The 19,614-nt window shown below is 41.9% G+C and overlaps 1 protein-coding gene across 27 annotated transcripts in view; it reads right to left on the bottom strand.

Annotated features, from left to right (window-relative positions):
* Positions 1 to 1,063: 1,063 nt before the first annotated feature.
* Positions 1,064 to 19,614, bottom strand: part of PHF21A (PHD finger protein 21A) — a 131,681-nt gene continuing 113,130 nt past the window's right edge. For 19 of the 27 annotated variants that reach the window (XM_056494028.1, XM_056494030.1, XM_056494032.1 and 16 more), the window contains 5 exons: positions 18,150 to 18,313; positions 13,447 to 13,602; positions 11,768 to 11,843; positions 11,331 to 11,434; positions 1,064 to 10,027 (listed from right to left, as the gene is read on the bottom strand). In XM_056494028.1, coding sequence (XP_056350003.1) covers positions 9,773 to 10,027; positions 11,331 to 11,434; positions 11,768 to 11,843; positions 13,447 to 13,602; positions 18,150 to 18,313 — 755 coding nt within the window. In that variant the 3' untranslated portion in view covers positions 1,064 to 9,772. Of the gene's footprint in view, positions 10,028 to 11,330; positions 11,435 to 11,767; positions 11,844 to 13,446; positions 13,603 to 18,149; positions 18,314 to 18,377; positions 18,401 to 19,614 lie in introns of all 27 variants that reach the window. The other 8 variants (XM_056494045.1, XM_056494046.1, XM_056494047.1 and 5 more) reach the window with 1 other exon arrangement.

Raw genomic sequence — 19,614 nt, 5'->3', positions numbered from 1 at the left:
TCTGCATGAGGAGGGAAGGCAGCAGGAGGAGAGCGATGTAGGAATAGCCCGAGGCACACAGGTGCCCTGTCAGCTCTGAAAGGGCTGCTGCTGCTGACTGCTGATGGTTCCTGTGCTGCAACGGGCCCCTGGCAGCCCGCCTGCACAGCCAGCACCCCTGAACTGGAGCCTGGGGCATCATGGCTTTGGCACAGAGACAGTTTAATCACACCCAAGGAGAAGAAGGTGTGGTTTCATGTGGTGGTGCTGCAGCTTGTCCCTGAGACTTAACTCTTGGGAATAAAAACTGGCTCTGAGGCCCCACGAGACGCCAGCCTCACATCTGCAGGGGGAAGGAGAGGATGGTTTGCCAGGAGCAAGTGTTGAGGCTTTATTCGGGAAAGGGCTGTGAAGACATTGCTCATCACTGTGAAGCTCAGTGCAGCTCCACCTCACAGTCCCTAGCAGGCAGCTTTTGTTTAATACAGCCCAAGCTCACTGATACTGTGTGCTGCTGCACTAAGAAAGATCAGAGGGGTAGATCAGATCTAGACAATGCTAGAGCCAGTGTGGAGCAGTGCTGAGATGGAGCAGGCCTCTTCCAGACAATTCTTTGGTAGATAGGAGGCAATAGAAACGCTGGCTCTGTGGTTGTTTTGGAAGGTGTGCTGATATGCCTATAGCAGGAGGGCTGTACACCACCATTTTCAGATAATCCTTCCCAGCCTAGACAGTCCCTAGCCCAAAATGTTCCTGCAAGGGTGGAGGTACCTGGAAGTAAGCCCAGCTTGGGCTGGTGTCCATGTGCCCTCTGCTGGGCAGCATCAGCTGGGAGGCACCAGAGAGTCAGAGCCAGGGAGATTGTCTGAGCTGAGCACAGCCCCTTTTGGAGCTCAAATTCATTTCTCCTAACGTAGTGCCCTTCTCCCTGCCAGGAACACGAGCCAGGGTGTTACACAGCCCTTGCACAGAGCCATGCTCAGAAACCACTTCTGGGGCTGGGGACTTGCTATGGGCTCTGCTACAACCACTGTGCCTATGGGACCCCTGTCCCCACCTGGTACATACAGCTAAGGAGACAAGAGATTTTACTGTGTTTTATTTAGTAAAATGTTAAAATAAATAAATACAAATTGATCAGATGCTCTGTACCCCCTCCCCCCAACTTTAATTTGCTAAAATCTAAACACATTTGTACCAGAACTGAAACCACAAGGAACTTGAAGGCAGCAGATACTGCAGATCACTATGAGCATCAGGCTAAAAAAAATAGAGATATTTAAAAAACCCAAACCAGTTCACAAGTGGGTGTTCTCATGGTGTGATTCTGTGACAACAGAGCAGTACCAGTCAGAAAGGGCATTTTACACCAGGGCCTCCAAGGAAGGGACATTGGTGGGGAATGGAGCAGCACAGGTGCCACTGGCTCATGGAGGACAGAGCCTGTGGCTTTGCCATTAGAAACCCAGCTGGGAGAGAAGCTGCCATCAGCCTGTGCTGCACCAGGCCCATGGCTGCAGGGACAGCACTGCCAGAACTGGGGGCTGGTCACCAATATCCCCTGGAGAAATCAAACCGACTGGGGAAGGACCAGGCTCAGACACAGAGCCCTTCAGGGTGAGCTCCTGCTCTGGACCCATGCCAGGAGCTGCTTTACAGCTCAGTCTTGGTGAAATGGGGAATGGGATGAAGCATGGCACACAGGTGGGGTGGTGGCATCAATAAATCTACAGAGATGGTGCTGCTGTGATGGCAGGAACATGAAGCCATAATTGAAGCCTGAGTATTTTCTCCTAAAGAAGCAGAGCTGCCTTCACAACCCTCCTGCCCTCAGCTGCAGACATGGGGGGTGTTTGCAGAGTAGAGCCAGTCAGTTCCCTAAAGAAAACTCTGCATCGGCAGCCACCCCAGTGCTGCACCAGACCTTGCAGGTGGCAGCAGCTCACCACCACCTGTGTACACTGCTGACACAGCAAAGTGTTTCCCTCCCCCACAGGAGGCTGGACAGGTCAGCACTAGCAGGCTCCCCTGCTTCCTGCTGTTATCTTGCTTAATCTTTGCCTAACAGAGTTTGGAACACATGGTTTGCTTCTGTGGGGCTGTGAGAGGAAGCCAAGACACCTCTGACTGTGTAAGATGGCATTTGGGGGGACCCTGCAGCTGTAACTGGAGTGAAGCAGCCTGTGGGTCATGACTGACTGCTGCTGGTTCTGCTTGTGTGGGGCTGCCAGGCAGAGTCTCAGAGGCTTATATAGAAGCAAAAACCTTTCTTAAGGAGGGTCTTGGCTGCCTGTCACATATGACATCAGGAGCGTCAACACACCTTCTGGAAGGGAGAGCTAAGAGGTAAGACACTGCCTGGCTTTAGAGTCAATCACTGCTTAGATGTCAGTGATAATTTAAGTAAAGAAACATAAGAGAGTATGATTAGAAATTACACATTAGCCCAGAACAAGCAGAAACATGCAGCCTCCCACCATCACCCAGCATGGGGCTTCTTTCAACAGTGCCTGCAGCCATGGAAATCTGCTCTTCCAGAGTCAGAACTGCCAGTACATGCCTCACAAAGGGAAACATGAGGCACAGAGCAATCTCTTTCCCTACCCCAGGAATTCTGGCCCCACCTGAGATGCCAACTCCTGGATAACAAGCCAGGGGAACTCCTGTCCTTACACGTGCACAGCATGCACCCAGTGCTCCTGCAGTATCAAACCTCAGTGCTGGGGATCCAAAATCAAGGGTGGCCACAGAACACAGGAGCTGCCCTGTGACACTGCCTCCCTTTCCACCTGAGCTATACCCCCAAGGCTCACTAATACCTGGTTGCTCACTAAGAAAAGTGTTTTCCTTGAAGCACAAAGGCATCAATACTTCATTTGTTTTCCAACAAAACAGATGTAAGAAGGCTGGTGACAAAAGGGTGAAGATTGGTTGAGGTATACTTTTGCCAGTGTAAATTTAGGAAAAAGAAAAAGGATGCAAAAATGGTGCTGAGCTGATCAATACTGCTCACTGCTGCTGCTGCCTTTCTGTGCCAGCTCTCCACCCACGACAGACAGCGCCACGCTCACAAGGCTTTTGAGTTCCCCAGGCACTCCTGATGGTAAGCAAGTCCTTAAGTACTTCTTCCTTTCTAGAACCAAGGACTGGGTTGAGTTTCTCCATCTGAAGCCTTTGACACATGCTTGGATACTAGAGAGTGAAGAACACTGGTTACACAGGAGAGCTGGGACAGCTGTTTTTCCAGGAGGGTGCCCAGGGTCTGGTTGCTTAAGGTAGCCTAGAGACACGCCCTCAGCTCCTCACAGGTTACATTAAACTTAACACATGTCCCTTGTTTGGCTGCACTGGTGAAATGCTCCTTTGCACGTGTCCCTAAAGAAACCAGATCCTGAGAAAACAGGGAGGCATTGCTCACACAGAGGGATTTTGGCACAGAACTGCCAGATAATGACAGCCCAGAAAACAGGTATCTTCCACAGATACTCCAGGAGGTGGCTGAGAAGTACCTGAATCACACATCCTACTCCACATAATCTTTTTCAATCACACAGAACCCAGGACTTCTGGGAGCTGATGCTGGTTTCAGCTAGGCTCATTGTAACACTTGAACAGGAAGGTGCAGCTGCACCAGCAGAGCTGAACCTTTAGCTATTTTGGGAAAGTTTATAGCCAAGAAAATCTTTAATTAATACAGTCCAGATTAGAGTAGGCTCTAGCAGCCTCAAGGTCTGCTTGATCTGCCTTATCCCCATGTTGTAGCTTAGAAGTCAAATAAGGTTCTCATCAGGATGGAATCACTCAGCAGCAGAAGCAGAGCTAGGGATGACTTAGTGCCTACTTCTTTTTCCATCTGCACCTAAGCAGCTCTTTTCTCCCACCACACCTGCTCCTTTTGGAATAGAGACTAACCCATGTCAGAAATCGAGGTAGGATAAAAGAGTGGTTTTGTTCTACTCATTCCATTGAACTTTCAAACCCTGTAACTGCAGGGATACCTCTCTACTCAGAAGGAAGACCTATTCCACTTCTGGATTTTTCCTACCCTCACTTTCTCTTCTCATGTTTTTCCATATTTTTTTCTCTCTATTCAGCTTTACCCATGTAATCTGTTTCCTTTGCTGCTCCTGCTTTTTCTCTCTTATATTCCATCTCCAGCCCTGTACCACTTCTCAAAAGAGGCTTCTGTCCTTTAATTTGTCCCTTTCAGCATCCACCTCTGGCCTGGGAAGATGGGAAGTCCTGGTCTGGCTGTTCTCATGAGATACCCTCCAGGGACTTGCACAGCAGTGTGATTGCCACAGCACCCGTGCTCTCAGCAAGCATCTTTTCCATTCACTACCCAGGTATTTTAGTTATACTGTCAGGGATACAGACAGATTCCCACACAGGTAAGCTCTTGGTTTTCTGATACAAGACCACAATTAATTAACCTCTGGGAGAGGCATTTGTTTTTTCATGGATCTTTAATTACCAAGCTTACCAGTGCATGGTATAAATAACTTTCTTTATTGGCAAGTTGATCAACTATGTGCTCAGCCTATACAAGACACAATGATGCAGAAAGTTCTTGTCCCAGATAAGACAGAAACAGGAGGGAAATAGGAGCTAAGGGTAAAGGATAGAGAGACTCATATTTTTCAAGTATCAACATTCCATTCTGTAGGAGATTACAAACAGGACTGAGGCTTAATGAAGGATCTGAGTAAGATGACAATAACCTGGAGACAAGACATCTGCGGGTCTCACATTTCCTGACCCCATCTGATTTTTGGGTCATTCCCTGGTTCAGGTCTGACCACTGAAAACAAGGATCCAGCAGAATGTCACTGCAAGGTTTGCTCACACCCCCTCAGAGACCAGTACCTAGCTGGCTGCTGGAGGGTCCTTTGGACCTTTCACCTTCTGAATGCCAGAAGCTACAGAATCCATAGTGCTTGGGAATGGCCTTTGCTGAGGTAGTTTGTTGGCCAGGCAAGCCTAAGTGCCAAATGAATTAGCTGCACAACAAAACATCTTCCTCTTTCTCCAGGTTCCTGACACCTACACACTTGCCAGAAAACTCTTTGCAGTAATCCAGCAAAGTTGAATTTGCCTTGGATCTCTAGAATTCCAAGGCAGGACAACAGGAGGTGAAGAAGGGACAAAACGGTTCTAAAAATATGTAACAAACTCTGCCCAAAGGGGCATGTCCACACGGAAGTGTAATAACCTCTGGTATTTTGGTGGTTATTTGAGCAGCTCACTGAGAGAGGCCCTCAGTAAAAGAGTAAATTTTTGTTTAACATCTTAATATGTTATTTTAAAAACACATTTCATTAAAAGCATGTGTTCATAAATAGTGCTTCAGAAGCAAAGAGGACAGGGTGCAACCCAGCTTAGGAAAAGAAAAGAAACGTGTGCACTGCAAATTCACAAATGTTTTCTGCTGTAAATACACATGAGAAACAAACGACAGAGTTTATTCTCTATATTGTGGGCAGCTACACAGCTTGGTGGAGCTAAGAGGGAGGTTTCTCTCCAGGTTCTCCTGAATGCTGACCATGCTGCTTTTCAGGACTGTCTCTGCAACAATACACGGAAGATGACTTGAAGCCAAGGAAGTCAGAATTAGGTTTCACATTTCTAGACATTTGGAATACAGACTGGCTTTCTTAAGCCTAGTGAAGATAAAATGCAATATTCTTTTTTTCTGCCATCAATAAAACTAATAGATCTACACATAAAATTATTGCCTCTTTAATTTCCAGGTTTTTAATTCATATCCCCACTGACAGAAACCCGCTTGCAACATACAACAAAGCCCTGTTTTGCTCATGCAAAATATTAGTTCATCCCACCATGTGGTAACTCCTGGCTAATGATGTCTTGGAAGAATCAGCCACACTACTCACCCTACCTTCCAATCATCCCTAGAAGTGTTGCTTGCTCCATGTTTTGTACAGCACTAAACCCACTGCTGGCTCTTAACAAAGACAATGAAAACACCAAGATGATACTAACTCTTCTAGCCAGGTCACAGGCTCACTTTCCCACTCTGAACCCAACACATCTTTTCAGCTGTTTAAAGAACAGATTGTACAGAGAAGGGAAAAAGAAACTTCTGCAATGCTTGATCTACTTCTGAGTAAAGGAGCAGAGTGACTTCTTAAAGCCCTTAGCACTTTTGATATGAGATTTCTTTGTGGTCTCATTTCTTCCCTTACAACAGAGATTTAAAAGCCACTCGTTTCCCACCAATGACAAGCAATGCCATAAGAATTAGTTAATGTCTTGATGGTAGTTTGGAAATACAAAACCACAGCCATTATGACAGCTTCCTAAAGAGCAGATATGTTAGTACAAACTCATTCTATCTCAAATATTACATGAGAAAAAAAAACCCAAACCAAGGCAAACTCAAAAGAAAAGCTTGAGCTTTAAGCTGTCACTGAGTTTAAACTTCTCCCTTGACTGGAATCTCTTAGAGCAGCTAGGAAAAAAACCATTTCCCCCTGTATTTAGCAAACACCAATTCCTCTTCCACCCTGTTGTTGGTAATTGGCTAGAGATAACCCAAATTTACTGTGTCTACACAGCAGCGTCATGGCTAGCATCAGTGCAGCCCTGGGAATGCTCCTTGCCTATTGGATGATACTGTTTCAGAGCCAGGAGATAAAGCATCCCAACAGGATTAGTGAGAGAGAAAAAAAACTACCTAAGCATCATCAGGAAGTCTAAGATAATTTTTCTGACAAGTAATGATTAACTAAAGGCATCCTTTTACAGTCTGGAACACAAATGCTGTAACAAAAGGGATATAAAATCTGTACTTATCTACTTGGATTCTGGAGACAAGCAGATGCCTCAGGAAAGCAGTAATAGCTGTTTTAACATCTCCTGTCTGGTTAACTGTGTGCAAATTCAAATATGGCCACTATGAATTTCACTTCCATCCTCTCCTGAACTGATCCTCTCCGTCAGCAAAGAATACAGAAGGACTGTTGAGTCTCCAGGCATAGCCTCCTACCTCCAAATAGTGCAGTGCTTCCAAGACAGCTCAGGTTAACACAGAAATAAGAGCGTGACGACCACAGACTCAGCATCCCTGAATCACCCAAGTGTTCAGCTGAAGACCAACATGTTCCAAAAGGCAGCTTCTCCTGAATATCTGGCTGTTAGCTGATGGCTCATATTCTACAGAAGGCTCATGCTCAGTTTGTTTTTTCTCTTCAATCCTTGAAATAGACTGTCCTTTGTTTAAAAGCTGTGGGTTGCTGGCCTAGTGCTGCCCAATGGTAATGACCTCATTGGTAACTGGATTGATGGAAGGACATTTTTAGTATGATCCATTTTGACAGTGTCTGCCCAGTTATCTCCTTGCCACTTCTGCTAACTTATCCTTCCAGCTCTGCTAGTTCCAGAACAGAACTCAAACATCAAAAGACAGAGTCAGGGTTATCACTGGTTCGGCTGAGAAGTGCGTGTAAGAGTCACTTTCCCAACTGAGACAAATGTGAGAACTCAGGATTATCAGTTCTGAGCTCAGAGCTGACAATAATGCACATTCCTACAGAAGGAATAAAAGTCCTTAAAGGGCAGAAGGGCAACCTAAAGGAGAGGGAATAAAACAGCTCCAAGAACAGCTCCATAGAACAGCTCCAGAGAAGCCCACTTGGCTGGGGCAGCAAAGAAACTCTCTCAGGCTAAGTTGTATCTGGAGTATTCACTTGCTCAGAAATGCATCCTTGAAATGCAAAATCTTTTCTACCTTCCCCTATGAACAGCTGAGCAGGTCTGCCTCGCCACCCAACACATGCTCTCAAGGCCACCACACTGGGGACACTGCCTCACCTTGTGTATGCAGTGGCTCAACTCTGCTCCCATGGGAAATAAAGGGAGTTTTCCTGGTGCTTCCAGTGGAAATGGACTTTGCCCAAATGTGTATATGCAGTAGTGAAACTAGACAGCTCTGGGACACAGCTTGATGTGACCAGAATCTGCACCCTAAACTGAGCCAGACCCCACAACCAGGAAGCACAAGGCAAGCTCTGCTGTCCAGAGTGAAAGGATTATACATTAGAGATGAACTTCTTGAACAAGAGGAGATAACGGAGGGTGATTTCAGCCCAACTCACTGTCTTTCATTCTCAAGCTTGAATCAGTCTGTATCACAGAACTATTAAAGCCTTAAAGAAGCATACTGCCAACTGCTTTTCTCTGGGTTACAAACACATGGAAGAATGGGAGAGAGATGGTAACAGCAGAGACAAGCCTGGGAGATCCTCCAGGTGGGGTGCGATCCAGCACTGTAGGATTTGATTCTCTTTAGACTTTAGCCAGTAGATGTATGGTAGAACCTATGGAAACTGTCCCATTAGATTTTAGAACACAAACACAGCAGAATGTCATCATAAATAAGCAAAGTCTGTGTTAAAAAATTCTAAGTACACAGCATTTTCTCCAGTTCTGACACCTTTTTAATAGAAATCACTTGTTTAGGAAACAAATAGCACTTTTGTAATTTTTTTTTACAATGTTTCTTACCTTGATCTTATTTTAAGTAACACTAGGAAGACCTCAATATCTTTTATTTTCCTTTTTAATTTAAAAAAGTTGTTTTTTTTCCCCCAGATACAAAGATTTTGCCCTTGCATAAAAAAACAGTGCCCAAAACGATGACACAAGGACTCACAAAGACTCACTGTATCTCACTGACACTATTACTTCTAATCTATACCATGCAAGGTCCCATCTACCTCTTTAATTAGACTGTCAGCCTGAAAAACAGCTTTTCTATTCCTTATTTAGTTCTTGTTACCAAAAGAAGAGAAAGGAAGTGAAAGAAAAGGACATTTCTCTGTTGAGTTCACACATCTGGGTTATGTGCTACTTTGTTCAGGATACCTTTGTTTTTTATAAATACAGAAAAGGGATGGAATCTCATTTTCAAGTAATTGATGCACATTTTCTCTTGGGACACCTCCATCCAATGTTCCAAGCTGACCCTGGATTCTGGCCCTCTATTTTATCACTCCCAAAACAGACTTTCTGGATGAGTGTGAGGACCCACAGGCTCTCAGGCACATGGTGTGATTCTTGGGGTGTCCTGCGTAGGGCCAGGAGTTGGACTCTGATCTTGATGGGTCCCTTCAAACTCAGCATATTCTATGATTCTATGTGCTGGTTACTCAGTGAAAAGTCCATCTCCTTTCCTTTTGTACATCTCCTGTCTAAACAATAGTAAATACTGCTTATTTGATAGACTTGTCCCTTCTGGGCACTGGGATTTGATAATTTATATTTCTGGTTTTTTGGTTTAATAGTACTGAGAGTTTAGAAACAGGAAAAGCCCATAGGCTCTTTGGACTTGTTTTTGTTTTCCCCTAGCTAAACAAACTGTTCTGCAAATAGGAACTTGAAACCTGCTCTCCTCCCTTATCCCTGCTCCTCACCCCAAACAAAAATAAAACAAACCTATAGTGGCTGTGGAGGCTGCTGCAGGCACACACTGGTGTAAAATATAGAGAGAGTAAATATATTATTTCACTTGGCATGGTGCTGGCAAAGAACCCCCAGCTGGCACTATTCATGTAACATGATCCAAACTTCGCATGTACACACAGAATAAGAAGGATCAATTGGCAAACTCCGGTGCCGCCTGGCACAAGCATCTTCACGCTCTCTCTGGAACCAAAGAACTAAAGAATTCTGCACTTTCCAGAAGAAATCCAGTTTTGCTTTTCTAGAGTTTCTTTATTTTGCTCTTTCTCCTCGCCGCCACCTCCCTTGGCTCCTTCTTAACTTCACTGTGTTATTTAGTCTCATCGCCCTTGTTACAGTTCACCATGCAGCTCTGGGAAGGGGAGGGGGCTAAGGTGGAGGTGGCAGCATTAGTATTGTTAGTGGAGTCCATGCCGTTGGAGATGGCTACTGAATTGACCTCAGAGTTTATGGGTTTTGAAAGGTCGATGCCTTGGATGAGGCGGATCAGCTGTTTTACCTTCTCCAAGGAGCTGTGCATCTCCTTCTGTTTTGCAAGGATGGTATTCTTCATTTCCATGCATTTCTACAGCAAAGCAGAAAATCAGTAATAAGTTTGAGCTTATGAATGAAAGAAGGCAAGAGAAGGAATATGATGTTCACAGATCTAAATGTAAGTAGGCAGAAAAGACTGCAGCTGCAACTTCACTATTCCAACCTAGAAGAAAAAGAGTCTCTAGGCTATGTTCAGAGGAAAATTCATATTTGCAGGCTGAGGAAATAAATTGCCAAGACATAGCTGTCACCTGGTATAGCTCCCTTTCATTCCAAGGTCTTGTGCAAATGAACACAGACAGCTCCATCCTTTTGTGTTTCCTTTGAAGGAAAACTTCCAAGTGTGTGTTCTTACTATTTTTTCTATTAGTATTGCATTACTGAAATTTCTTTAACTCAGATCTGCAAGCTCAGGCATCTCACTGCAGCTGACTGCTGACAGCGTGTGTGCAAACCATTAATGGGATACAGCCTTTGCTTTCACATACGTTTTAGTAGGAACATCACTTCCTTCTCTCAATAAGTAAAAGGGCACTTGAAAAGGAAACCAAACTCCTCTTCACTTGAAAATCTTATTTTGTGGCCACTTCATTCTCTTAGAAGTGGTACTAACATAGCTAGCTCATCAGCTAAATGTCAGGGCAAGGTAACTTTAAAAAAGCCCACAAATGATGTCTCAAGAGTGAAAAACTGCTTATATATATATTTGAAACTCACAAAAATGGTGGAACAGTAGCTATGTCTGTTACATTCAGGTTTTTACATGAATATGGCAACCTTCCTACATCTTTAAAATCTTTTATCCATGCTGATCTCCAGACACTGCTGGTTTTAGCTTTACTGTTTTGGACAGGTCTGATGTAAGTATGAACATTCTCTTTGCCCATTGCCAATCCTTCATGCTAAGGCCTTGCATCTGCTTGGGTAAACACTGAGAAACAGTGTTATTGTCTAGTGCTGCTTAGGTTACACTCAGCTACTGCTAACCAGAAAGAAGGTGACAGTCCCCAAGACTGCTAACCAGCCACTCACAATCATTTTATTTGTATTGACAGCATTGAGGAGTCTGTAAACATGGGATACTTTTGCTCTAATAGGCAAAGACAGGCAGCCTGGAAAGTACATCTGTATCCAAAATGTCTGTAATAATGAATCCAGCCTTACAGATGTTGCCACACAGAAGACTATGCTTTTTTTCATTATGTGATACTGACTAGGGCTGCACCAAGGAGGGGATGACAGGTCTAGTATATGAAGTTGCTCTATAATAGTTTTCACCCTGCAGTGTGGCACCAGAACACAGGTGAAGGGTTATTTGGAAGGACAATACTCACTGTTATAGAATTGCTGAGCTGTTTGACCTTCTGCTCTAGTTGTTCTCTTTCCTGTTTTAAATCTGAACTCCATTTAAGTAGTTTCTGTTTTTCCTCTTCTTTTGCTGAAAAACAGAGTATTACACAGAATATTTTAAATATTTCTCTTACAATAGTGGACAGAAGGTCTAAAGTGCTTCATGTAAAGCGGGGAATTGTGTTTAAACTAATGCTTAACAAGTTGTGCTCTGAATCACTCCCAAAATTTTACCTACATACACAAGCATAACAGACTTAAGAAATATTTAGACTACTATTTTTACTTCGCTAGTGATTACGGTTATTTCCTTTTGTATGACAAAATTTCCTTTTGTAAAGGAAGTACTGTTCCATCCCACTCTCAAAATAACATCTTCCATTATTAAAAGTGAAAAGAAAAGCATTCATCATTTTCTTACCTGCTTTATATGCAATATATGAATGAACAATTGCTAAAGTTCCTGGCCATGGGATTGCTTCTTCTTTCTTTAGCATCTGAAAGAAAATTTTCATAGAGATTTAGCTGGTAAAAAACCTACCAGAGAAAGCAAAAAGGACAGAGAGAAGGATGGAAAGACTGAGGATTTTCTTTCATGGTTATCATTAGCCTCAGCCCTGTTAACATGAAGCTTCACAGACCTGATCTGAAATTTAACAGAGGGAATTATTCACAACTGTATTGTGGCTCCCACAAAGCAAGCCTATTTCTTACAAATGTCAGCATTTTCCTAAATTCCCTCCATAGCCACAAATAAAGTCTACTAATGATACTGAACAACTTAAAAGAGGAATGAAAGAATAATGTATCTGAACTCAAAACTTGCCAGGAGACATAAACATTACTTCATGGTTCAGACAAATTGCTGATCTTAATTGTTCTGGGAAAAAAGTTTTCCTGCTACAGCCTAGTCTCCACACCATATATTCAAACATCACACTTCTGGCTAGTGAAACATGAAACTGTCCTATCACCTCTTCTTATCAGAATCATCTCAATAGATTCGTCAAACTCTCTTTATAAGGGTAAAGGACCATTTATGTCTTTCAGATCCTTCCTACATTTTGCTTCCCAACAAACTTTAAGAGGAAGGACAAGTATTTTTAGTACGTGATCAGAAGTAGTGTCTCAGAAGACAGAGGACTTGGTCAGTTTACAGTGAAGTTACTCAAATTTTGTCCTTAATTTTGTAGGAAGCTATCACAGAAACACGAAGAGGAGGGATAAGGTGAGAGTAGGCAAGAGCAGGAGTACCCAAGTCATAATACTCCCTCCTCTCTGGCAACTGCTGACCAAGTCACTTGAGTTTTGCATTTTCATTCTTCTGAGCAGCACATCATAGGTCTGGCTGTTTTCTTATGCTACCACCTGGCACACCGAAGGCCATGTGAGTGACCAAGCAATGTGCTGGGTTAGACAGGACACAGCTTCAGACTGCCTGTCATCAGCAGTATTTTGCAACTTCTAGAGTTCCATGAAAAGATTTGGAATACAACAGTTTACTTCTTCATCTTGTAATCCCAATGCAATTAAAAACAAATATTAAAATATAACCTGCTCACTTCAACTGTACATTTTCAGACAGTGATCTGGAAGGAAACTCTTCACCTATACTCATTATACTGATGCTGGATGATATTATTAAAGAGATCACTGAAGACAACCTTTCCAATGTTTGCTTATACAAAGAGAGGCTTATATGTTCTCTATCTATTGAGATAGGCTTGTGCAAATGTTTTATTTATTTGTCCAGAAGAATATACTAATAACTTTTGAAGAAACAATGAGTTTAAGATGAACAGCAGCATTTCTATGGGTTGTAGATAATCTTTCCCAAAAGTCTGCATATGTTGATCCAGAAAAAGAGTAAAAACATAAGGGTAACAAATAAAGACCCCAGATTCAGAAGCAAGATCTGACACACATTCCAACAGAGGTAATAATTCAATGAAATTCACACAAGCCTTATTGCACATGAAATAGATTTGTTTCGTGTTAGGCTGTCTTGGTCTAAGTAACCCAAGCAATCTGGTTACTTCCTTTAACACCAAAAAAATGTTCACACACATTGTACACAGCTCCCTGCCTGTCAAACAATACCTGGTCTTGACATTTGGGACAGATCCACATGCCCTTAGGAATGGTTTTCAGAGGTGGGTCCAGACAATCCAGGTGATAAACACGTGAACATGTGTCACACATCAGCAACTGCCCGCTTTTTCTGCAAACGCTGCAAAAATCCTCATGGATATCACCCTACAAAATAGTGGAGAAAGGGTTTGGGTGAGAGGAAGCAAGAGAGAGAAGGCAATAAGTGAACTTTGATGTTTGATATCTACATCTTAGTTGAATTCAAGGTTTACAGCACAAACTCTAAGAGGATTCCAAAAGGTCAAGCCCTTTTTAGACTGTGAAACAGGAAAACCATGCCAGATGTCAGAAACGCTGACATCTGTCCTCCCAAACACTCCCTCTGTCCTCCCAAGGCAAAATAGTACAGCAAACATTTATTACTATAGCTTCTCTTAACAATTGTTGCCCCACAGCCTTTCTTCTTTAAGATTCTCTCTTTACCCTGATCTTTTTATTTGCCTGTAGTGATGAGCTACCCACTTTCTTAACCCTCTTGATTTTTGGATGTAAGCCCAACTCCACTCCAGGAATGCTAATTTGGCTGTCTCTTGCCAGTAATAGCATGAAAGAAACCCCAGCTGAGTGATTTAAAAGAACGCTGTTAAATATTTAGGTCACCTTTAAAAATGAAACTGTAAGGAAAAGGTGTTGTGCTTCTATATGAAAAAGAATAGAATGAATCATGTTCTGAGACAATTCTTTTTACTTCACTTGGGCTACCTCAAGTTGCACCAAAACAGCTGTGACTCAAAACTTTCTCATTCTCTATAGAGAGTGGATTGTTTCATCACTAACACAGACTGAGAGACAGGATGAAAAAGTACCAAGACAGATTTTCTATCTTTTTTTAAAAAAAGAAAGAATGGAAAAAATGACTGGTAGTGTCTTTTAAAACAACTAGGTTTAGTTACTGTTGCATTTCCATCAGAGAGAGTTCTTTTCTACAGCCATTAACATCCCAAAAAGGTAGGTTTGATTTTTGTTTCTTTTTCTTCTCTCTATCTCCTCCTGCTTTGATTTGATTTTTGAATGAAGAGGTATGATAGAAAGGTGGCTCAGTGTCCATAGATGAAGCAAGGGGCACCCCACCCTCTCCTCTGACCAATGGGTTGACCTGGCAACTCCACATGTTCAAGGCCCCATCTGGTGTCTGAAGTACACACTTGTCCCTGACTTACAGTGAAGCTTCACACACCCCCCAGATATGCAAGACTGCAATCATAAGATGCATGTGTGGAGCAGAACTGTGGGTACACACTCTCCTGTATGAAATACCAGTGTATGCAAGGTTTCATTTTGGCACAGATCATCTCTTCACACATGTGAACAATTTCTATAAGTTTGGAGGGACAGCAGATTTGGCCGTGCACTCACACATTTAGGTGCCAGGCAAGAAAAATTACAGTAATTTCAACTATGGATGACATAATACACATGTAAAAAGAATGACACATGAGTAATCTGCTCAGGTTTCTACTTCCCAGCTCGATTGCTGATGAGGCCCTTCTTCAAAAGGAAGGCTATTCTTAATTCCCAAGGTTAACACTGATTTAATGTTTTGTAAAGGAGCAATCTTCAGTGAATTTTCAGTGCCATGTTTTGGATCCATAACTGAGTTATGGTATTACTTCACCTTAAAGACCAAAGATTCCTCAGTGTTAAATGAAGATCTAAATGAGTGACATTTCATGCTTCTTGTGAAGCGATGTGTTGTAACCAGGCTGGGAAGAGCTCCTTTCCCTCCATCATGCATTCTCTGAGTATGAGGAGAAGGCACCAGGCAAAGATATCATATAAGCTAAAATAAAATCCTCTTCAAGATAAGGAGAAGTTTAAGAGGGGAATTCTCTCATTTTAGAAAAAAAAAAAAATTATATTCTAGATAATGATGTATTTTAAAATGCTTTAGTTGCCACAGACTACACAATAGCTCTTGGTAACAAAGTGCAAAATTACTGGTGTGCTGAAAACCAAACCTGTTATGTCTCATACCCTGCAGAAAGAGCCCTACAAGAGAGACAAACGTGCAGTTTCTTCTTGAGGGGGAGACATTTAGAAATTTAGACCCAGAATATCCCAAATTCAACTGAGTGCTGCAAAACCTGTAGTGATACAGGTGACCAACGTGCAGTGCAGCTGAATGCATGGAGATGCCAACACACATGCACAGAATTCTGTTTTTGGTAAAATGTAAAATTCAGGGCAATTCCTCAGATTTAACAACTATCCTTACCAAAATCCCAGCCACTGTCTGATTCCAAAGAAATACCCCAGGTCTTATGGGCAGTTAATAAATATATTCATAAAGAGGGGGCTGGAATTGTTGTGGTGATATGCACCCAGCAACCTCAGCTTCTGAAGCAGCTTTGTGTTAGGCTACAGTCAGCCAACTCAGGCTAGAGCCATGCTCAGTGAGGCTGCTCAGAAATGCTACAGCCTAAAGTGCAAAGAATAATTTCAGAACAGATACCATAAAAGGTGATTTAACGTCACTTTCTGCTCTACTTCCTCTACACAAGGGACCAGGAAAGTAAATTTAAGCTTTCTGGACAGCTAACAGCTTTCTTTATTTTGATAAAGTGTCTAGAGCAGCAGAGCCTGGCTTTAGGCAATAGAAATGAATAACACAGTAACAAAAGCAGCTTGTGTGCTTGAGTTTGTAATATCTATACTTATATGTACATTTCACTGGAATAACATGGGAAAACAAAATATTCTGCAACAGCAATTGTTCATGATCATATAAATAAAGATGATCATAATGTATGATGTAAGTGAATTAAATTATCAGAAGCAATACCAATTCTGGCATATTCTAACTTTTATGGGCTTGACTTCGCAATCTCACTGTTCTACAATGCTCCTCTCAATTGAAACACTGTTTTGATATAAGTGTTTACTAATAAAAAAGCATTTTGTGACCAAAGACTTGAATCATTACTAAAACAGAGACTTTTGCACAATTCTTACTGCTGAGTAACTGACCTCCAAAGGCAATTGCCATCTTCCAGCTGAATATGCCACTACTGCATGAGGGAAACTGCACATAAGCAAGTGGCTCACAAGTAGCTCACATAACCATTTGGCAAGACAATTGCCAAATAGGAAAAAAGAAGGAGGGGGGAAAGGGAGAGATAAAAAAAAAAAGAGGCTTTGCTCAGTCCTGCCTACTGCATTATTTCCTTCCTCTTCCCTGGTCCTAGACCAACTTTCTACCCTTTATCACCAATCCCATCTTAAGTTTCTGCTTCATCCTCCCTTCAATATTTCTCCCTGTCATTCAGAGAATAACATTTCAGGAGAAATTCAAGAAGGCTGCTCTGGTATACTGTGCCTGATGTCAAGTGCTTGGCCTGATTTGCAATTTTCATAGGCTGGTTAAACACATGGATTACTCAAGTGCTAAATCAAATTTCTATTCTAAAGCCTATAGGAATTAGACGCTTAATGCAAAAATATTTTAAAGATATGCAAAGCTGCAGTTTTCTTCTTTATCTATGTGATGAACTGCTCAATTATTTTAACTTCTGAGAGTTCTGAAATAGCCTTTTCCTTAGGCATACACTTGTGTTTTCATTTTTAAGTGTTCAAAGTTTCAAATCAGAGTCTTTATCTACAGAAAACGTTTTCTGTCCTATCTAGAGACCTTTCTATATTCACATTATCTGCTAAAAGTGTAGACCCTCTTCAATGTGACATGGTGTGGCCTCACTGCCAAAAGAAGTGATCTTGATTTCTCTATATGCCTACTCATTTCACCCTGAATGAAGCTGGCACAAGAATATTGGTGTCTATAAAATTAACTGGATTAGGGTGTGATCCTGGCTAAGACTAACAACATTTAGCTATGTCAGTTCCTTTATGCAGATCACGATATGGCCTCAGATATATCTCTGCAGAAACAACACAGAAGGCATTCAAGGGATGAGAAAAGACTGCTGGTGACTGGCAGAATAGGTGTGCTCAATGGTAGGCACTGGCATAAACTGTGGCATGAGCATTTCAGTGGATCCTGAATTCTCCATCAAGAAGAACTGCAGAAGAAGATTGTAGCAACAGTATGAAGAAATAAGCAAACACCTTTTGATTCTTAAGCTGTGCCCTGTAAATACGAGACTTTTAAAAGCAAGCTCTTAAATGAAAGCACACTCCACCTCCTGAGGACAGTTTTATCCCCACTGAAAAGTCACAACACACTTTCTGCTAAATCAGTGCCACAAATGCTGCTCCTGGCTGTTGTGCATGACGAAGCAGTTTCCATCCTTCTCTCATCGTAGAAACACAACTTTTTGTTATTATGGCCTGTAACTAATACTTTTCATTCTCCTCTTCCCCACCCGCCCTCACACCCCCTGGCCCTTTTTCATGGATGACAGATTCAATTCAGTCAGACAAGATCTCAGACACTACACAAAGGAAATGAGCTCATCTAGCATGCCTGGTGCTTCCCAATGTTTCAATCCACTGAAGGAGTTATAAATAAAATTCCTACAGGATAACAACATAGGTGCAGGAGGAAAAAAGGAAGGGTGTTAAAAAAATGCTGGACTGTCACTGCACTGAATCAGAACAAATGATCAGGGAGATTAAAGAAACAAAACCTGCAATGATTTTCCTTGTGTCTGTTTTGTGTACTTCTAAAAGTAACCCCCTCCCCAAGAGTTACTTACGTCTGTGGAGCTGGGGCTAGGCAGGGACACGGGCTGAACAGCTGCGGGAAAAGTAAATGTGGTCTCTGTCTTTTCATTTTCAGGGGAGTCAGGATAACTGGACAGAGGGGACGTGGGGGTCAAAGCCCCGAACCCCAACACCGTGTTGTATTTAGGTGGACGACCTACATATTAACAACAGGGAACACAAACGAAAAAAAAAAAGAAAGGAAAAATGATCTTACATACCTTTGGCCAGTGGTCCTCATTGGCTAGCGTGAAAAAGGAAATGATGTAGCACAGAGAGGAAGTTAATATAAAAGTTACAAGTGGAAGGACAGAAGCAAAGATTTAAACATTTTTTTAGAAATCTTTAAGTAGAATTTTGCAAGGAAAGAACATTTAAAAGATGTATTTCAGAAGGAAATAGAAATAAGCTTTGTAGAGGGTCAAAGAATCATTCCCACAAAAGCAGCATGGGGACAGTTGCTACTCACAAAAATGAGGCTATTCAGTTTTTAGGGGAAAAAAGCTACAATAACTATTATTAAATCCTTTCTGCTGTTATCCCACACCTCCCCATCTTTCTAGTGCCAACATAAATCTACACATAGGTTAAATCCTTTATCAGAGGCCAACACTCACCACCCCACTACTTCTCCATTTTTTAAACCTGTTAATTCACAGATCAGCACTTTCTACCCTACTGGTACATTTTTAAAATTAGGCTACCTAAGAACAGATCTTATTTTCTAACCCATAACTACTATCAATTTTAACCTATCACTGGTCTTCTACTGTAACTTACTCCAAATTCTGAGCTCTTTCTCAGCCTAGTATGCTTGATTACGCACAATTTCTATATACTCCTTAACACTAGCAGTGTGTAAAATATCTTCATAACAATTCTTATAAAATTATGAATGCAAAGCAAGACAGCAAAAACAAAGTATGCAACCATCATTTCTGCCTTCCTTCTCCAGTGTAATTTGTGGATATGTAAACATAAAAGACTTAGGATCTAGGAATAATTCCCCAGATCTTATGTTTACAGATTGTCAGTCTATACCTATTAACATGCTAAACCTTGCATTTAAGGTCTGGATCTGTTCCAGAACGGACTATGTCCTTGGAAATGGATTTCTGCTAGTGGTGTCCATGGGTGAAATTTCTGACATGCTCAGCACCATCTATAATTAAACTAAAGCTCTCAAGGGCAAATGCTTACAAAAGCTTTTCACTCAATATATTGCTGTATTAAATTACAAAACAAATGTATACTTCCCAATCTTTTGTCAATTGAAAACATGTGCTACTAATTTGGTGCTGATGCAACGTAAAGGCTCACAACAGGGTGTAAAGAAAAAAACAGAAAGTAAAATAGTTGCAAAAACAGGCTAAGATAATATCAAGTACAAACTCATGCAATCATTTTCATTGATATAGTAATTGTTCATTATAAGGTCTAAAATAAAATTAAGAAATC

This window comes from Oenanthe melanoleuca, chromosome 5, assembly GCF_029582105.1.
Source record: "Oenanthe melanoleuca isolate GR-GAL-2019-014 chromosome 5, OMel1.0, whole genome shotgun sequence".
Classification (NCBI taxonomy): domain Eukaryota; kingdom Metazoa; phylum Chordata; class Aves; order Passeriformes; family Muscicapidae; genus Oenanthe; species Oenanthe melanoleuca.
The sequence above is the reverse complement of the archived record's forward strand: the minus strand, read 5'-3'. Positions and strand labels throughout refer to the sequence as shown.